A 17,943-nucleotide genomic window follows, 5' to 3' on the forward strand; every position below is an offset into this window, starting at 1 on the left:
TATTCAGGGTAAATGTTTCATCAGATTACTATTGCAACTGCTAAAAACATTCTTGAACAAATTTGTGACTAGCCATATGATTTTTATCCATATTGTCCCTCCCACAGGAGGATACAGGGATTGGCAAATCCAGATTTACATCACTGTTTTTCTCTTCAGGTTGACTACAAACTTGATGCTAATCAAATCCTGTGTAATACTGACCAAGGGACTTGTTCTGCTCACAGGCAGGGTACACAACAAAATGACCACATACGAGCTGTATAACATGCACAATTTATTAAATAAGCACACTAAAGCAAACAAGCATGCTAATGCGAATTGGGTATATATCTGTATATATATAGTGAATAAGTACAGTAAAGCAAATCATATATATATATATAAGTAAAGCACAGAGGAAAATTAGCAATCCATCAAATCATTACTGCATAGAGAGAACAGATATTAAGAAGAAATACATCACCAATCACCACGAAGGCCTACACTTCAAGCTGGGAAGCCTCATTGCAGCCAATGCCAGGATCTCAGGGATTGGGAAGTTCCTACGCAGTCTGTCCACCCATAGGTGAGGCTCCAGATTCGGCTACAAGAGGGTCCTTGGTTAGAAAACCAACCGGCTTTATGCCAGATCTGTAATTGTTTACTCGTGGGGCTGTGCAGTTTCTTCTGATCTCGCTGTTGGCTGCGCCGAGAGCATTGGCCAGACGCCCCAGCGTGGCCAAGTACAAAGGTCATAGGACAACTGCACCCTTATGTTTTCCTGCCTTTTTCCGACAAACAGGAAACATAAACATATAGACTTTACCCAATACACTTTGGCAAAACCCATACTTTGTTATGTCTCTCAGTCATGAAAGGGAATCAGCTCTCAGCGAGGTTCCCATCCATTACAGGAATACAGCATACTTTGTTTAAAAATCATATCCAAGACAAGCTCTTATAATTTCTTTGCTGCAGTATGCATGAACATAAACAAAACATTTGCTTTCTTGGACTGCAGATAACAAATGTGATTTGTTTTTACGATGCATATTCACCTGTCACATGATCATCTAGAATTAGCTCCTCTGAGATCAAGTAACTCCTGTATCCAAACTCATGATCATCTGAAAACATAACACTATGAATTCCACACAAGAAATTCTGGAGACAAACTCTTAAAAGGAGATCTATAGTAACTGTTAGACTTTTGATTCATTACCACCTTATAATTCCAGAAATATTTGTGGAGATTTGTTAAATCCAAACTCTTTTATATTAGAAGAAACAACCCCACAGCTGGTGTCCTTTGCCAACATGAGAAGTCAGTTTTCTATTCCAGTGCTTGTTCCATATTACTTACGAAAATAAAATTCAGTTTCTTCTGCAGAAGATAAAGTTCTCTTAAATAGTAGGGTTAATATGCCTTGAAAACACTGAAGATAGAGAACTATTTATGCAGACACACCTTACTGTTTATTTCCATTTTATGGAATATATAAACATCTGAATATCCAAAATTGCATATTTTAACTCTAGAGCTGACCACAGTGACTCTTGTTAAATGAAAAATAGCCTGTATATTCTTTATGACATCAAACTGCAAAGGCTCAAGCGGAGGAAGAGAGGTACATTTGTTACAGAGCAAACAAGAACTGTGGATGATGTTGGTTCAGTTCCTGCTCTGCTGTAAACATCTTACATAATGATGAGCCAGTCACCAAAGCCCAGATTCCCATGTGATGGGGAGATAGTAAATGACGGCAATTTCATTCTGTTTCCTACCTGTGTAAAACACAGTGAGCAGCAGAGACGCGATGAGAGTGTGTATAAAAAGAGAGATACCTGAGTAGTATGGTGAGGAATACAGACCAGATGAACACCTAAAATGGATGGATGTATACCTGATTTTCTCCATCAGTAAAAATGCCTCTAACAGTAAAGGTAGCTGCAATAGGAAAATACAAATCAAATTTAAAAAGCTCTCATTTAAAGAAAAAATCAATGTCTTGAATCAGAAAACAAAAATACGCTCAGGGGATTAGGAAATGCCATTCCTGTAGCAAAAACCAGTCACAGTATACTTGGCATTTGAACTCTGTTGAAATGTGCTTTATAGTTGTGACTATGAATGAGAGTTGTGTACTTTTATTAGGAAGCATCTGTTACAGGCAATGATAAATCCATGTCTGAATATGGATGCTTCTAAGCAGACAATAAAGCAAAGGCTTGGCTATAGCAACAATAGCTTGTTGTTTCAGCTACTGTGTTGTTTCAGCTACTGTGTAGCTCAGATGAGGTTTAAATGGGGTCTTTCACTCTTGCACCTAAACAATTTGTTGCACATGTGTATCTGAGTTCTCATTTATATATGTACTGTTATTAACAAAGACTAGTAGCAATACTAATAAATACTGCATTTCTGTTTACCTTTTACACAATGTAATCATCTAGTTGCATGAAATACCATGTCAGGTATTCTCCTCAAGGAAAACTGATTTAAATAGAAAGTGCTTAAGATTTAATAGCACTAAAGTATAATTGAATGCTACATAAAACTGTATATTCTAGTTCTAGTTACTCGTTTTTGTCAACATAAAAGGGAAAAATAACAATTAATTTATTAGCAAAGGTGGGGGGTTTTAGGTTCTAAATTAGAAAGTTGTAGCACCTCAGTTTAATACTTTGGTTATTGTGAAGTTTAGGAAATCAAGCACCAAGAGAATGCATTGCCATGAGTTATTAGTATCATAGCAGACAGTGAGGTTTTCTGGCAGGAGACAACTTTCATTGTGAGCTGCAGTTTTGAAACAGTCAATGAAAGTTACATGAGCTGCAGACACGTGACTCATGGTATGCATCACCCTATAAATACAGTACTTTATTTGCGCAGAAAGCTATATTCTGTTCAAATAAATCATTTTTTGTTACCTTTGTCTCCTATTCCCTGCCCCACGAGTTGTATATAACATTAGCATTTCAAACTGATAATTCTTCTTTTGGAGTAGTTATGTACCAGTTGTGCACATTTTGTAATAAAAGTTATCACTATCTTTTATGACATATTATATATAGTTATTGAAGAGTTTATATTTAGTCATTTCTTGTCATAAGATAAGGTGGTTCCTGAAAAATATTATCCCCCATTCCACAGAAGGTTGTCTAAGTTTGCATAATAGGGTAAGTAGCATTTTACTCAGTTTCAGTGTTAGAATCTTTCTCTGGTATAAACATTCCATGCAGGTCCAGATGCAGTTCTACACCTACTATGGCTCGGCCCAATTCTTTGAACGTTTTAGCATCCAAGACAAGTAGGAAGGGTGCTTTGTTTGGATCGGACACCACAATACAGGTCAGAACAACACCTGTGACATACAAATGGAGAATTAGAAGCACATACTAGTTACACCAAGCAGAAAAACAATTCTTATTTCCTAAGAATTTTAGGACACAAACTGGAAGTGCTTACTAGATCATGATGTCTACTGAGCGTACTAAAGTACTAACGAATGCTTCCCCTCTGTGCTTTTTTCTGGTCTGCCTGCAGTTCATTGGTAGGAAAAAAGCAAACCAACACTGAATTGTGTGCCTGGCAGTTATGGGACTCATCCTTTCAGCTATTTCACATTTGCGTTCGCAAGGAGTCACCTGAGAACAGAACTGTATCAAGATTTCAGGGATACTTGTAGTGCCACTTTATGTTCTCATCTGTAACAACACTGGCTTCCCACAGCTTCAGCAGTTCCAAACTATTGATGAATCCAGCTCCAAGTGGCTCTCTGGAAAGTCCTAAGCATTGGTTTTATTGTTTATGGCTACCTTGGGACATTACACAAGCTGATTTTAGTCTAATATTGCTTTGGTTTTTTTTCCTCTGTGGGAGTAAAGTGGCTGGTGCTAATTTTAATCTCACAGTGCAAGCAACAACCCAGCTTCCTCAGCTAAGAACAATGAAACTTGTAAGATTTAATGTAAAACTCATGTAACCCCATCTTTCAGAATATTGTCATTATTTTACCATCATCCTCTTCTTTTGCATCAGGGTTGGGAACAAAAACAGGCTCAGAAGGCCAGCAGTGGTCCTCTTCCCAATGGAGCTTTTCCTTTGTCTCGACATTAAATTTTACGATCTAAGTTGTTGTGACCAGAAAAGAAAAATGTCAGTGACCCAGACAGTGGTTTATTCCAAAGGTACAACATGGGGGATTAATGCTAAGAGTTAAGGAGCAACAAGGCTGAACCCAGGACACATTGCAAGAAGTAAACACCTGGAAAATGTTAAACTTTGGAGTCACATTTAGTGGCTGCAAAATCTCACGATGTTCATTTAATTCCATTTCATTAGATTAAAATTGCAGCTTTCATTTACAGGCTTTAAGTATTTTGCAAATACTTAGGCATCATGCAAGAACCTTCACTTTAATTAATGCCCTCACTATATAGAGAAGAGTCCAAGGCCCAGACATTTAAGTGACTTGCGCCAAATCACTGCAATTCTGTAGTGATGCAGGAAATGGGATTTAAACCTTCTATTTTCTAATCCTGTGAATTATTTTCATTTTATTGTGACCTCAATATTTCTCAAGGCTTTCTATTGTTAGATAGAGTATATATGCCAGAACAAAGGCTATTAATAGTGATGTGTAAAGATCAAACCAATGGGGCAAGAATTCCGCTCAGGTACTGGTATTTACTGAAGATTTTCATCTCAATATTAATGGGTAAGTGCCTGACCAAACTGATCACCAATGGGGTCGCATGGCATTTTCAGTGCAATTCTGTTAAGGCCTTTTCTCCTCATACAGATGCAGTTATATTCTTTTCCCTTTTGACCTTTTTAGTCAAAAGATACGTTTACACAAAAATGAAGCTATCCAAATTACTGGAGAAAGAATTTGGAAGAATTCTCCCTTCTGGCCAAGATGAGAGCAATTTTGCTGCCAGACCTTTGTTGTTGTGCCTCCATTCAATAAAGAGCACCTGATGTGGAAAAAAAAAAAGTCGTCTAACAGCATTTTTTATTACATTTGAGTCAAGTGGGGGTTATCTGCATTGGAAATCACAAACTTGCAGATTTGTTTGAGCTACTGTCAGATATACTGCAATAAATTTTCTTGCATCATGCAGAAATCCAGATTTATTTTGTAATCAGTTGTGGTAATTATATACAGGAACCAACAGTGAACTCAATTTGCGCTACCTTACAGTCACTGAATAAGAATTATAAAGAGTTTGTCCAAGTTATAGTTTGTCCATACCTAACTGCAGTGTTCAGAAGCTTTAACTTGATGTTGAAAAAAAGAGTTCAGTTTCAGGCCTCAGAACCACACGCTTTGAATTAGCATGTATGAATGAGATTAGGCTGTATTTTGGGCCAAACTAGGAAAGCATGGTCTACTTATAACTGCTTCAATTTGATTCGTTGTCTACAAATACAGTTTATGACTTTGTAAATGTTAATTATACCTTTGTAGGAACTGGACTCCATTTGACTTCTGTTGCATAGACATACTTATATTTTTTGCCATTATAGTCATAGTTGACGCGAGGCAGTTCTATCCCTGGGTAAAATGAAGTTAAAGACTTACTTAGGAACAAGTCAAGAAAAATTACTCAAATGTAGATTTACATATGCCAATCTTCAGGACATTTTGCCCTGTGAAAAACTTTGACAGTATTTAAACCAGGCTTTGAATAGATTTTGTATGTCCGAACAATAGATTTTGTATGTCTAAAAAGCTGAAGATGGATATTAACATAACATAATTAAGCCAGGGTTGTTAGTTCAAAAATGACAATTTTTCATTCTTAGGGATTCTTTATCCTAGAATTTATGATGATTTTGGGGTTTTGTTTGTTTAGAGTTTCTTCTTTTCCCTTTCTTCATAAATACATTAGATGTGAGCATCTGAGATGTAATTGGAGGCTGCCATTCTAAGGAATTACTTTCACTTTAGGTAAATATATATTCTTTATATATTCCTGTTATTATCCCCTGACTAAAAGTGTAAAAATTCACTTTCAAAGGCAATCTTTATAAAATGCAGCCATAACTGAAGTTACTATTTATAACAGACCTATTTAACTAAAATTACGCTTGCAACAGGTAGATTTGCAAGCCATATTAATAGTTGTAAGATCAGACTCGGGATCCTGTGTTAATATAAAAATCATAGAATCATAGAATAGTTAGGGTTAAAATGATGTAACTTCAGACATTTAAAGGTTTTCAGTCTTGGTAAATATATATATATATACAAGAGGTTCAGGGTCATGCATTACTGAATAGCCCCTTAGGAGGGAAGTAAAGAAGAAAAAGATTGTCAATAGCTACACTAAATGCATTAATTAACAGTTTTGTTTCTTTTACCTTTATAAAGATCTTTCATATATAAAGAGCTATTAGGCATTATTAGAATGCATCTGTGTTTAAAATAACATATTTGAGATTTGTGTAATGGATATGTCTCACCTTCACACAGGGTTTCAGGTTGGCAATAGATGCGGCCATCTCCCTCTTTTACAGCAGTTGCGGTAGATGGAAGTTTGACTAAATTAGAACCTACTTCAGCATCCTGAAAGAGACATATGCTGAGAAAGTAATATGCTTCGAATTTAGATCTTTTATCAGGTTTGATATTAATATAGACAGTTTTGGGATTAAACAAATAATCCAACTTCAAGAAGTTCCTTTGTATGGTATTTGTCTTGTAACACTAGATTCTGACTTCTTCATTAGAAATCTTGTTATACGCAAAGGATTTGAATGTATCACAGATGAATCATTTTGAATCAAAGCAAGCCTTTAGAAAGGTTTAGATAGACATGGCTATGCTCCAGAACAACAATAAATTGATTACATAGTTTGTGAATTTAATTAATGAAGATGTATTTCAAGGAATTAGGTATCAAGTTCCCACTAGAAGTCACCAAGGTTCATTTGCACCTGCTATAAATCAAGTGCAAATATAGGTGAAACGCACTCTCATTTTTAATACACTGTTGCTGAGTTCTTAAGATTGAAGGGTAGTTTGGACAGCCAGTGCGATCCAACGCACCCTTTGTCATTGCTTCATAACTGTTTTTGGGACATGAATAAAGCACCAAGATTCTAGGATGTAGAGAGAAAAGTGTTATCCATTCCAAATGTATCAGGCAGAAACTTGCCCAAGTTGTTGGGCAGTATGAAATGCTCCCTGCAAACAATGATCTAAAATGATGTTTTAAATTAAACTGAAAGATAAAATCTTTCCTCTTCCTGATAAATCTCTCACTTAAATGAAATCTTCTCATTTTAATAAAACCATTGCAGCAGTTGTATGTGTGTATGTAGGCTTCCAGTAAAGTGGAAGAAACAGATTGTGCAAAAACTCATGCATGCCCTTCCAGTCAATGGCCAAGTTCATAAGTCTGCTCATATTTGACAGCATTCTACAAATAATCTCACTGGTAAGGAAATTAGTATGCTCAATAGCCCTGTTCTCCATAATGGATGGTATTTAAACCTAGATCCATATGACTGTAGGTCCAGCAGCTCATTGCCATTTCTCACAATACATACACAAAACAAAACTCCTGCACACTTTGTGTATGCAATATTTTTAAATAATCAGAAGTTTGCACGTAAGGGCTGGCAACTAATAGTTCACCCACTATTCACACTGATGTATTTTAGATACCTGATCAAAGAACAGATTAAAAAGGCATTTTCTTTCTACCTTGTCATACTGTAGAGGAACCACAAATCGTTTGCAGGTTGGCATGGAGGTGAGCTTGGTGTTCTCTTCAAAGTCTTTACCCAGGTTTTTTAAGTAGAACATATCATATAAGCTACTGTCTGTATAGGCAATAATATCAAATACAATGTGGCCATCCTCTTCATAAGCATTTACATGGTGAAAAAGCACCAAAGCATCAGTATAGAACTTGGTGGATACTTCTTTTTTAGTCTTCCTGTCTACAAAATGAAACCAAGTCTGAAAGATAGGAAACATTATTTTAAAATGTTAACAAAGAGCAAATAGTTATTTAGAAAACTGTTTCTAATGGTAGCAGTCAACATTCTAATGTATTGTCTGCTTCTGCTGAAGCAAATTAAGAACTCAGGATTTGCTGCTAGGAGACAAGAGGTTCCAAGCTGAAGACCAAAAAATGCCAAAGTAACGTGAGTGTGGAAAAGCTTTAAACTAATATTACTGTTGCAAATTACATTAGACTGGCTCTCCTGTGAGGTACAATACAGCTAGAGCAGATCTTATCCACAATATACAGTATTTTGTTTAGGCCAGGAACAAAACATATGCGTCTGGGATGCTAGTGTGGTTTTGAATTTCTCTGCTAGCACATGGTATTTCTAACAATGCCAAACTATCCTCTTTGTCAAGCACTTCAGCATCAGATGTTTATTTGTGAAATTTCTGGAGATAGGAGATAGTATTAAAAAAAAACCGTACAACTTCTAAAAAGACATGCAACATGAAAGTCAAAGGTTGAAAAAAAAAAGAGGGATTACTGAAACTAATGAACCAGATGAAAACCAGAGCAGTGTGGAAGAGACTGGCCTGGCTGACTCCATTGCTGAGCATTAGGAAAAATACCTTATCTTCCTTATTATAGGTCAGGCAGGAAGCCCAGCTCACGCCTCGGATGTAAGCAGTTGCCAGTTTGACAATATCCAGTTTGAATGGCTGCTCTACGAAGACAATGTAGTTTTCTGTGATTCCAAAGCTATGGTAGTAGCTTGGGTGGAGCAGAGACCGAGCATGGATGGAGCATAGCACTTCCATATGTTTGAAACAAGATTTCTTCTTTTCTCTTTCTGAATATAAATGATAAAAAATAAAATTTTATTTATTATAAATTCCAATACTATCCTGTGCGTGGATTTCTCCCATGTAGGAAGCAGGAAAAAAACAGGTTCTTCTCACTTTATTCCTGTTAAGAAAGTGATGTGTTTACTCCTGCAGAACTAACATGGATGTTTGCGTGAGTGAAGCAACACAGTAATATCGCAATGGTGGATTCATTTAGACAGATACCCCCATTTTAGTATTTGATTCCATTGGTTACTGTCTTCAGAAATTCCAGCACAGAGGAGAAAGATTTCAACTAAATCAGCAGTTCAAATGCCCCTATGTTTTTGAACTTCTAAGATGTTCCTGTTTGGTCTATACTGACTTTGTTTGAGCCCCAGCTAGAAATGACAAACTTATCTTTCAGCTGTGGAAGGCCTCTTGGTTGTTCAACTGAGGGACAGACATCACATTAGCAACTGATTTTAATAAACAATAATAAAAAAATATTGTCTTGAAGGAAAAACAGCAAGCGATTTGCTCTGTGAACAAAGGACTGCTTTCATCAAGGCCTAGTGTAGGCCATGTTAGAGAGGAATTAACTCTCTATTAGGTATTGTTTGGTATTATGCTTCCCTGTCATCGCAGTATAAGCGTTTTAAGAGCATTTTCATTTATGAAGAAATTTAAAATTTACAACTTCAAATTACATGTACTGCCCTATGGTTAAAATTGTTTCTGTTCATCCTCTCTCTACACATCACAATACAGGGAACGGGAATTCTTCTAAGAGTTTCTTCACTCTAGTAATATTCAAAGTCGAATTCTTCTGAAAGCAAATTCTTCTGAAAGAAAGATTCTTCACACTGAACTACCATGTTTACACAGTGTTCAAGATGAACCTTTGTATTAGCACATGCCTAGACTGGCTAAGCAGTTCTCAGTAAGTTAAAATTAACAAAATTAACGCTACTGGTTTCTAGAAGAGCTGTATCACCACCCCTTAACCTCAGAACACAAGAAATTGCTAACAAGATTCTAGAAAATATTGATGAAAAAAGTATCCTACCTGGCACAGAGGGAGGAATCTTAAATACAGTGTATTTTGTCTTCCCTTTATCAACTATTGAAGTACCCATGTTGAGAACATTTCCAGCACTGTCATAGTGTGGGTGAGAAGTTGCCAGATTTACCGCTGTGTATTTGCTGTAGTCAACCTGGAAAATTATACAATAGGAGATATTAGAGATGTGTAAGAGAATTAAAATTGATCTGGGCTAACACCACGAATCCACCAGCTTTTTATCACTGGCAGCCTTTTATTGGTCCCCCATTTTCAAAAGGTCTTGAAATTTCAACAAGCCAAATTGCTTACGTATATAATCAAATGATTTCCTGATTCAAGGCTAAAGCAAGTTACAGAATCTGAATTACATTCATCTCTCTTGCAGCTATGTAACACAATGGGAAGACCGGCCAAAGAAGTTACTCTGCAAATGCCCATTTAATCCTGACAGCAGTTTATTTAACTGGGCTATGAGTCTAGCAATCTTCTGGATCACAAGGTTTCTATTTGATTTAAAGTTTCGAAATTGTACTCATATAGTGCTGTGTGCTAGAAAAAACTCATTGTATCTTTCAAGATTTCACTTTAATAATTAAGTAATATCTTGCATAAGGTACTTGGCAAGTAGTCATATAACTGACCTACTGAGTTGCTACTTATGTAAATCATTTGATAACTACAGAGGCATAATGATGGAAATCATCCAAAATAACCATGTCATCGTGGTATTATTCCTGCAACCTTGCTAGATTATGTATGAGTAAAATCACTCAAAGCCCAGCTTTTCCCAAATTACCTGGGATTTAATTTTGAACTCATGAGTTCTTAAAACAACTGGCATCTTTCTATTCCACTTTATCAGAAGAATTCAGAATTCAGAAGAGAGTGGTAGAAGAAATGTGGTTTTCCAGGTTAACATGTGTCCTGCACATGTTAACAGCTCCTTATGAGTCAGCCTGAAACTTTATTCATTATCAGACGAGGAACCAGAATGACAGACAGACATTTATACCTTCTCTAATGTCTCCAGAGTCTGCGGATTAATTTTCCTGATGAAGTTAGTCTCACCGGTAGCATAAAAATCATCCCCAGTTTTCATAATGTTGATGAGGCAGTTGTCTGTGAACTCAGGAATGGTGTGAGACAAATAGGAGAATGCCCTGTACAGAAGGAAAATTCATGAAAATTTGGCCTAACAGTTTCTACCTAAAAGCTGGTAGGTTTTTCAATATATGCCTTCATAAAATAGATGGATTCATATAATCCCCGATGGAGTATTTTAGCTCCCAGTGCTATCCTGTACAATAATTATGATTTCAAAGAAGATCAACTTCACATACGGGCTTGACAGTTTTCCTTATTAGGATTTTATCATACTTACCTGAAGCCAAAACAAAGTTGCTTATATCCCTTTTGAACTTAAAATGCCAGCACTACCCTATTACAACTGAAAGAAGAAAAGCATCTTATCTCAGGGTAGCAAGGTCATCAGAGGTAGTTGGGCCAGAAAGGAGACATGGGTAAGCTTCTTGCATTTGTTAGGGAATACCCACAGCCAATTGTACAAGACAGGTGATAGATAACATGATGGCTTACACCTTGCTTCTCATATACATGCACAAAGCTATCATACTTCCTAACAGTATGAAAGCAGCTGCTGCAGTGATCCCCAGTGGTTCTGATTTTGAACATTGGATTAGCTCAGGCCTATGGATATAGTCCTTCAAAGCACTGCACCTGACTCAAGAAAGAATTGTAATTTTTCATCACTTCTTTTTTTTTTTTTGTAAAAATGGTCTTTAATCAGGAAGTTTTTCTGATTTTATTTCAGTTATTGATGCTTTTCATCTTTTTGTTGAATGAAATTTGCATAAATGCCCCCACCATCTCTTAATCATTTCCTTTCTTGCTGCTTCTCCCCTTACAGAGTATCATTTTTATAAACTTCTGCAAAACACTTGAAAAAGAAATTTTTTTTTTTCAAAATTACAACAAAATACTTGCAATAGTGAATAAAACACCCAATATTGCTGATAAAATAAATTTAAATCATTTGCCTAAGAATAACCCACAGAGGGTACAATGCCGGATAGATGTCTTTCAACATTTAGCAATTGTAAATTTACAAAGCAAATTTTGTGTTTGTAAATATGTGTCCAGGGTAAACAGAAAGACATTTGTGCTGGAGAGGGAAGTGGATAGAAGAGTTTTGTTGGAAAAAACATTGCTTACTTGGCAAATATGTTTTTGCATGGGTCTGGATAAGCCATAGTTCCGAACTCAGACACGACAATTCGGTTTGCTTCTATATTGCAGTTGTATGTGTCACTTCGGAGATACTTGCTTCTGTAGTAAACTTCACCTGACAAAGGCCAAACAGATTTCAATCACATTTCATGCAGAATTCTTTAGGAAATTGGCACAGATGAAGTCAGAGGAAGAGTTTCTCAAGCAGCTGTCCTTTAGCTAAGAAAAGTTTGCAGTGAAGCCAACAATGCCCCTAACTCCGTGATTTGGAAGGCTTTTTCTAAGCTCTCTAAAGAACCCGGGACTGTTCTTATGGCAGCTGAGATTGGTAACAGTTTGGCTAGAGTCCTTGACTCCTGACACATTTGGACAATACTGGGAGACTGGGGGAGAGGAAAGGAGGGATTTGAATAAACTATTCCAGTAAAGCAAAGCAATCTGTATAAAAGTGATTATTTACACATTAATGCGTGAGTGGCGGTAAATCTCCTGTATTGACAAGATTTAGTTATGAGAGAGTAACAAATTACTTGAAGGAATCAATATCTATCCTAAACAATTTAATGGTGCACTAGAATTGAACTAACTGAGCTCTGTTTGCTTTAGGTGAGTAAGATGAAATATACTGGTCATTTCTTTATAGGTTATTTTGTTAAGGATGTAGAGCTGAACATGCAAGGAGATAGTTGCATTAAATGCCTCCAATCACAGAAAAGGAAACTAAAAGGTAAACACTGGGAATGGAGAATGAAAGGAGTAAAACCCAGTTCCTTTAGAGATACATACTTTTTGCAGTAAGAATCTACATCTACATTTGCCCTACATTGTAAAACAGCTGAATGATAAATAGTGCTTTAGCTGAAAACAAATTATGAGGTTGGTTTGCATAGAGGAGCTGCCTGTTTTCTCTCCATAAATACGACAAGTAGGAGGACTGCTTGCAGGGGTGTCAAGTATACGTAAGTAAGTTTTGATATGTTAAGTGACACAGTGGCCCAGTTTCTCTCCTGGCAGCTGTTCTAGCTGCAACCAAATCCCGAAGGGGTAATGTTAGGCTTCTGTGAAACTAGGCTGTTCATCCACAACAGAAAAACCCTTGGATATTACAGTACTTGTACTGGTTGATCCAGTTGGAAACTCGGAAGCTCTGGGTGGAAGGCACAGGCTGCCCTGCAGGGACCAGCTCAGAGCTCAGGCTGCCCTGCCGTGCAGACAATTTTGAGCTTTGGCACATAAAACAAGGGGGAAATAGCGCTGCAGAGATGTAGATATTCCTGCTGTATCTCCTGTGGAGAGTGAGGTGTGAGTGTATGTTTGGAAAGACCTTCCCCAAGGTGGCTACCACCTCACCACACATGCCACGCTGAAGACAAAACATGCAACCTTGTAACAGTAATCAAACTGAGAATTAGCTACATAAGGCACCAAAATATAGGTTTTGGAGGTTTGGGGGTTTTTTTCTTAATCTGATGTGTAACAACTTACCATTTTTAAATGTAAAGCTATGCAGCAGAGCCATGCCATCAAACCAGTGGTTATATTTACTGTCCCCAATTGTGTGCATCCCTGGGCCATTTCGGAGAAGTATCCCTTGCAACCAAGTGGGCAACTGACCTAGAAACAAAACGGAGATAGCAGTATCCATTCATTTAAGTGAGGGGCATGTTAGAGGATAATTTTCCTAACAGCATAGCCTTCATATAGGCAGCTACACTATGGATGTGTCAAGATTTGTAATAGCATATAATTATGTTGGAGTTTGGGTTTACTAAAATATGATCTGCTCAAAAATGTGGCACTAGTAATATTATGCATGAATATTGCTGTATGAGATCCCTGTAAGAAGATGAGATTGCTGGAATAATTTGCTGAATAACAGGAAGTAAATAAAATCAGACCTTCTTTTCGTGCACTCAGATTTTAAAGAGATATATTTAAACCTTTGTCCTCAAGCTAGGAAAAGTTAGAGCTTGTCAGAAATAAATATATTTTGTAGGTTATATGACTTGCATCAGCCTTCAGTACATCAATTTAAACTTCAGGCTAAATGAATTCCAGAAAAAATTTCATTAATTAAATTACAAAGCATGATGTAGTGTCATTTTGGGAGTGCTTTTGTGACACGAGTCATAATGTTGGTGTTTTGAACACAAATAAAGGGTAGGAATATTATACTGAAAATATGTAAGTACTGTTGAAGTTTGAAGAAGGAATGTTCCTCATCAAAACCCTGCAAGAAATACATTACCTACCATTTGACACACGGAATAACAACAATCAAATAATTTCATTAAAAAGCTGAACAAAGCATATCAGATTGATATGCTTCACTTGCTGCTTTGTCTGTATGCCTCCTGAGGAAACACTGAAGATCACACACTACTTTTCCACACAATTCCTGCGCTGAACATTTTCTCTGCATAAAATGCTATTCCAAACTTTTAATTCTTCTTATCATTTAATCCCATGTTGAACACATTGACACACTTTGTAATTAATACTTCCTTTACAACAGATAGAAATGTCCTCCTATGGAAATACTCAATTTTGGTAAAGCTGATGCAGTTGCAGAGGAGTAACAATTGTTTTGCTGTAAGAGTTTCCAAGATCCTAGAGGGACTTTGGCCACTTTCTAAGAGAATATTTCCTATTTTGACTTTTTTAGGTAAGGGAGACAGGGACATTTGCCATTTCTTCAAATAAATGACATTCAGGACACAAGGAAAAACCACCCAAATACAAAGGAAGGATATGGAGTAAATGTCACCTTTACTAAAGTATGTTCTCAGTCAGACTAACCAACTGTATGCCACAATACTCACACAACTTCATCACTGTTACGGTTCTGGAATACATGAGGAAGATAAAAAATTGTTGACACAGTGGATGGACTTTCATTATTATTATTGTTATTGTTACTATTATTATTACATTCTGAAAGAGCCTTGAGAACCAAATCTTGCTTGCCTTTCTAATACAAGAAGTTCCAATGTAATAATTATAGTATTTTTTTGTATAAGATGAACAAGGTTTAATCTTTAATACAGATAACTGCACAAAACTTGAGTAACTAAAAATAGTTGGTGAGAAGACAAGTGAGGAAATGACAAGTTAGCAGAAGAAAAAAATCCTTCAGAGAGAATAGGATGTTAATCTTAAGAAAGTATATATTCAAAATAGATACATAATTTTTGCTTAGCTGACTACTAAACATTGGTTGCTGAACAAATTTAGTCTGCTTAATGCCTAAAATGCAAGCATTTCTCTTCTTGCCACTTCTACTTGCCATTTTCCTTCCTCCTGTTTTCTGTTATTTGGTAATTGGAGATTGTGGGGTCTGCTATTTCCCCAATACTATGGGCGACTGCAGTGTAGTGAGTGTAGTCTTCTGTGCTCCTACCCTCCTTACCAGTGCCATTTAGCACTGTAAATCTCTGCAATGAGCATGGGCTGCAACAGACCTTTTGCTAACACTGAGTTGGGTTGACTGCATGTGGTCTTGCTGCAACCAGTCCTTCCTTCACTGTGGTGAAAATGTAATACTTCTGCTGCATATGAGGTCTTATGAGATTTGACCCAGTCCAACTGCCTCCTGCTTTGAGGCTTGTCATTCAAGAAAAGCAGATATTTCTGCAATTCAGTGAATATCTTTCAGCTCCTAGGGCTAAAGATTTTGTTTAGAGATTACTCCTCTACATCAGAATAATGATGCTTAAAAAGTGCCAGGACAGGCCAATAAAAGAATTTTGCTGGAGGAAATAAACAGGGAAAAAGGGGTTCTTCTTTTAAGGCGCTGTGGGTTTGATGCAGCTTCTGAAACTTCAAGTGTAATTCAGTGTAGTTTCTGGGATATTTGTAGTATGAAAAGCATGGAGCAAAGGGTGAAGTTTTTAGATGATAGTTCATCTTAGTGGGAATTAAGAACTTCTGTAAATCACATTGGTAACAATCAGCATCCTAAAGCACTTAAATAGCTTTAGAAATCTGGATTTTGTATCTTTTTTTTGCTTCGGATTTTTATCTGAACTGGAAATAATGGTACTTTTATATACCACATGAGGACACAGAAGTGACACAGTAAGACCTCTAAATATGTGGAAGTTATTAACTCTCATAGTAACAGGGTCTCATGGAGCTAAAATACTGGCAGAGCTCAGGGTTAGCAAAATATTTAAACAGATCGAAGTTCTCTTTAGTTTTCATAATTGACAAATAATTAATCTCATTACCAGTGAAGGAATATTTACTGAAAAATGCAGGCTTGGTTCAAATAAACCATTGCATTATACAGATCAGGTCTGATGATACACGGTTTGTTTGCAAATAACTTCAAAAGTTTCAGCAATAAGTTTTTATTTTGAGGAAGAAAAATTAAATGGCATAAACCCACTGCAAATTGTAGCAAAGCACTTTGCCTTGAAACAAAATATTTTCCAATTCAGCCAGCAAACTGAACAACAACAAAGTCCTGCAGTACATGTTGTACTCAGGAAGGGACTCAGGATTGGTATTAAATGTGTACCCTTCTCAGAGTACGTATTACAAACAACACAGCATGTGTTTACTAAATAGGAGTTCTCAACAACAAACCTCTCCTGTAACTGTAGCAAAAGCCTCTTCTGTATAGTATAAAATAGCAGTAAGAATAATAGATTGATCAAGTGTTCATCCCTAGAGAGACATTTAAAACTACTTCAGTAAAGGATACGCTGCACAGATTGACTTCTGAACCCTCTTTTTAACGGTAGACCATGGCCTTTATTACTGCTGCTTTCCTATTTAGCAATACTATTGCTGAAGAGTCCCAGTTTTAGTGGCTGTCCCCAGGATGCAGGAAAGAGTGTGAGCAGACACAGAGAGGGTAGGGAAGGGTTACAGCAAGGAGAAACCGAAAGCCAGAGCAGAGCCATGGGGGAGGGAGCGTCTGTCACCAGACTAAATCCCGAGACTTGTCCCTCGCCAGCAACTTCAGTGAATCCCGTTCAAACAGACTCCTTTAAAAAGTACACAAAAATGCGCCTGAAATGAGGAAAGTCCTGCAGTTGGAGCATAAATATTATCTCAGATTAGTCCTTTACACAAAACTCACTTTTCTCGCTTCTGCAGTTTCCCTTTTCCAGTGTTGTGTTGCATGAACAAGATTGAAAACACCAATGTATTAGAACAGATTTGCTTTCACCTACCTTGCACATTAGCTTTTATGGGCTCTGGATGTTCTTCTTTATTCCTACCAAATATGATCTCCATCTCTCATGCAACAAATGTGTGGTGGGTGCTGTGCCCAGCCGTTGCTGCAGCCCTGGCGCTCCCCTCCTGTCTGGGCATAGACCAGCGCTTGCCTCTTACGTATAAAGATAAGGTCAAACTGCAAAGAGAGCTAGTGGCTGGTGGCTTATATATCAACAATTTATACTAGCTGATCTTTAATCCCTAGCACATACACTAGAATTTTGCCCATTCTCATTACAATGAACTCACTGATTCAAAGAAGGAGCAAGAAAAACCTGTTTGCTCTCTGGGAATCTATGTAAAGCAGGCAGACACACACAGGAATTAGGCAGAATGATTCTGGAACATCACCTTCAGCATTTCAGGTGCAAGTTTAGACGCCACGTAGGGGTGCTTGCTCAAATGGCAGGTAGAAAGAGGAAAAGAGAAGAAATCTCTACCCACTGTACTGAACTTGGCTTTTTGGGAGTGACAAACATTTCAGAGTGGGGTGTCATCCTTTTTTTTCCATTCTGTGAAGTTTGAATCGGGCTATTCTATTGATTAACAGAATATCATCACTAAGAGTCATGAGCTGTATTTCTTTATATATAAGCTGTTCCAGAGTGAACTGAGTGGCACATCTTT

The 17,943-nt window shown here is 37.1% G+C and overlaps 1 protein-coding gene across 1 annotated transcript; it reads right to left on the reverse strand.

Annotated features, from left to right (window-relative positions):
- Positions 1-1,147: 1,147 nt before the first annotated feature.
- On the reverse strand, positions 1,148-17,402 carry BCO1 (beta-carotene oxygenase 1). Its single transcript, XM_030470640.1, has 11 exons — positions 17,271-17,402; positions 13,573-13,701; positions 12,073-12,202; positions 10,853-11,000; positions 9,844-9,991; positions 8,580-8,800; positions 7,701-7,958; positions 6,455-6,557; positions 5,449-5,543; positions 4,001-4,112; positions 1,148-3,347 (listed from the first exon to the last, which is right to left on the reverse strand). Exons 1-11 carry the CDS (start codon positions 17,332-17,334, stop codon positions 3,175-3,177), a joined length of 1,581 nt encoding a protein of 526 aa, XP_030326500.1. The 5' UTR covers positions 17,335-17,402; the 3' UTR covers positions 1,148-3,174.
- Between the last annotated feature and the right edge of the window lie 541 nt (positions 17,403-17,943).

The sequence above is a fragment of the Strigops habroptila genome, chromosome Z (assembly GCF_004027225.2).
Source record: "Strigops habroptila isolate Jane chromosome Z, bStrHab1.2.pri, whole genome shotgun sequence".
NCBI classification, from domain to species: Eukaryota; Metazoa; Chordata; class Aves; order Psittaciformes; family Psittacidae; genus Strigops; species Strigops habroptila.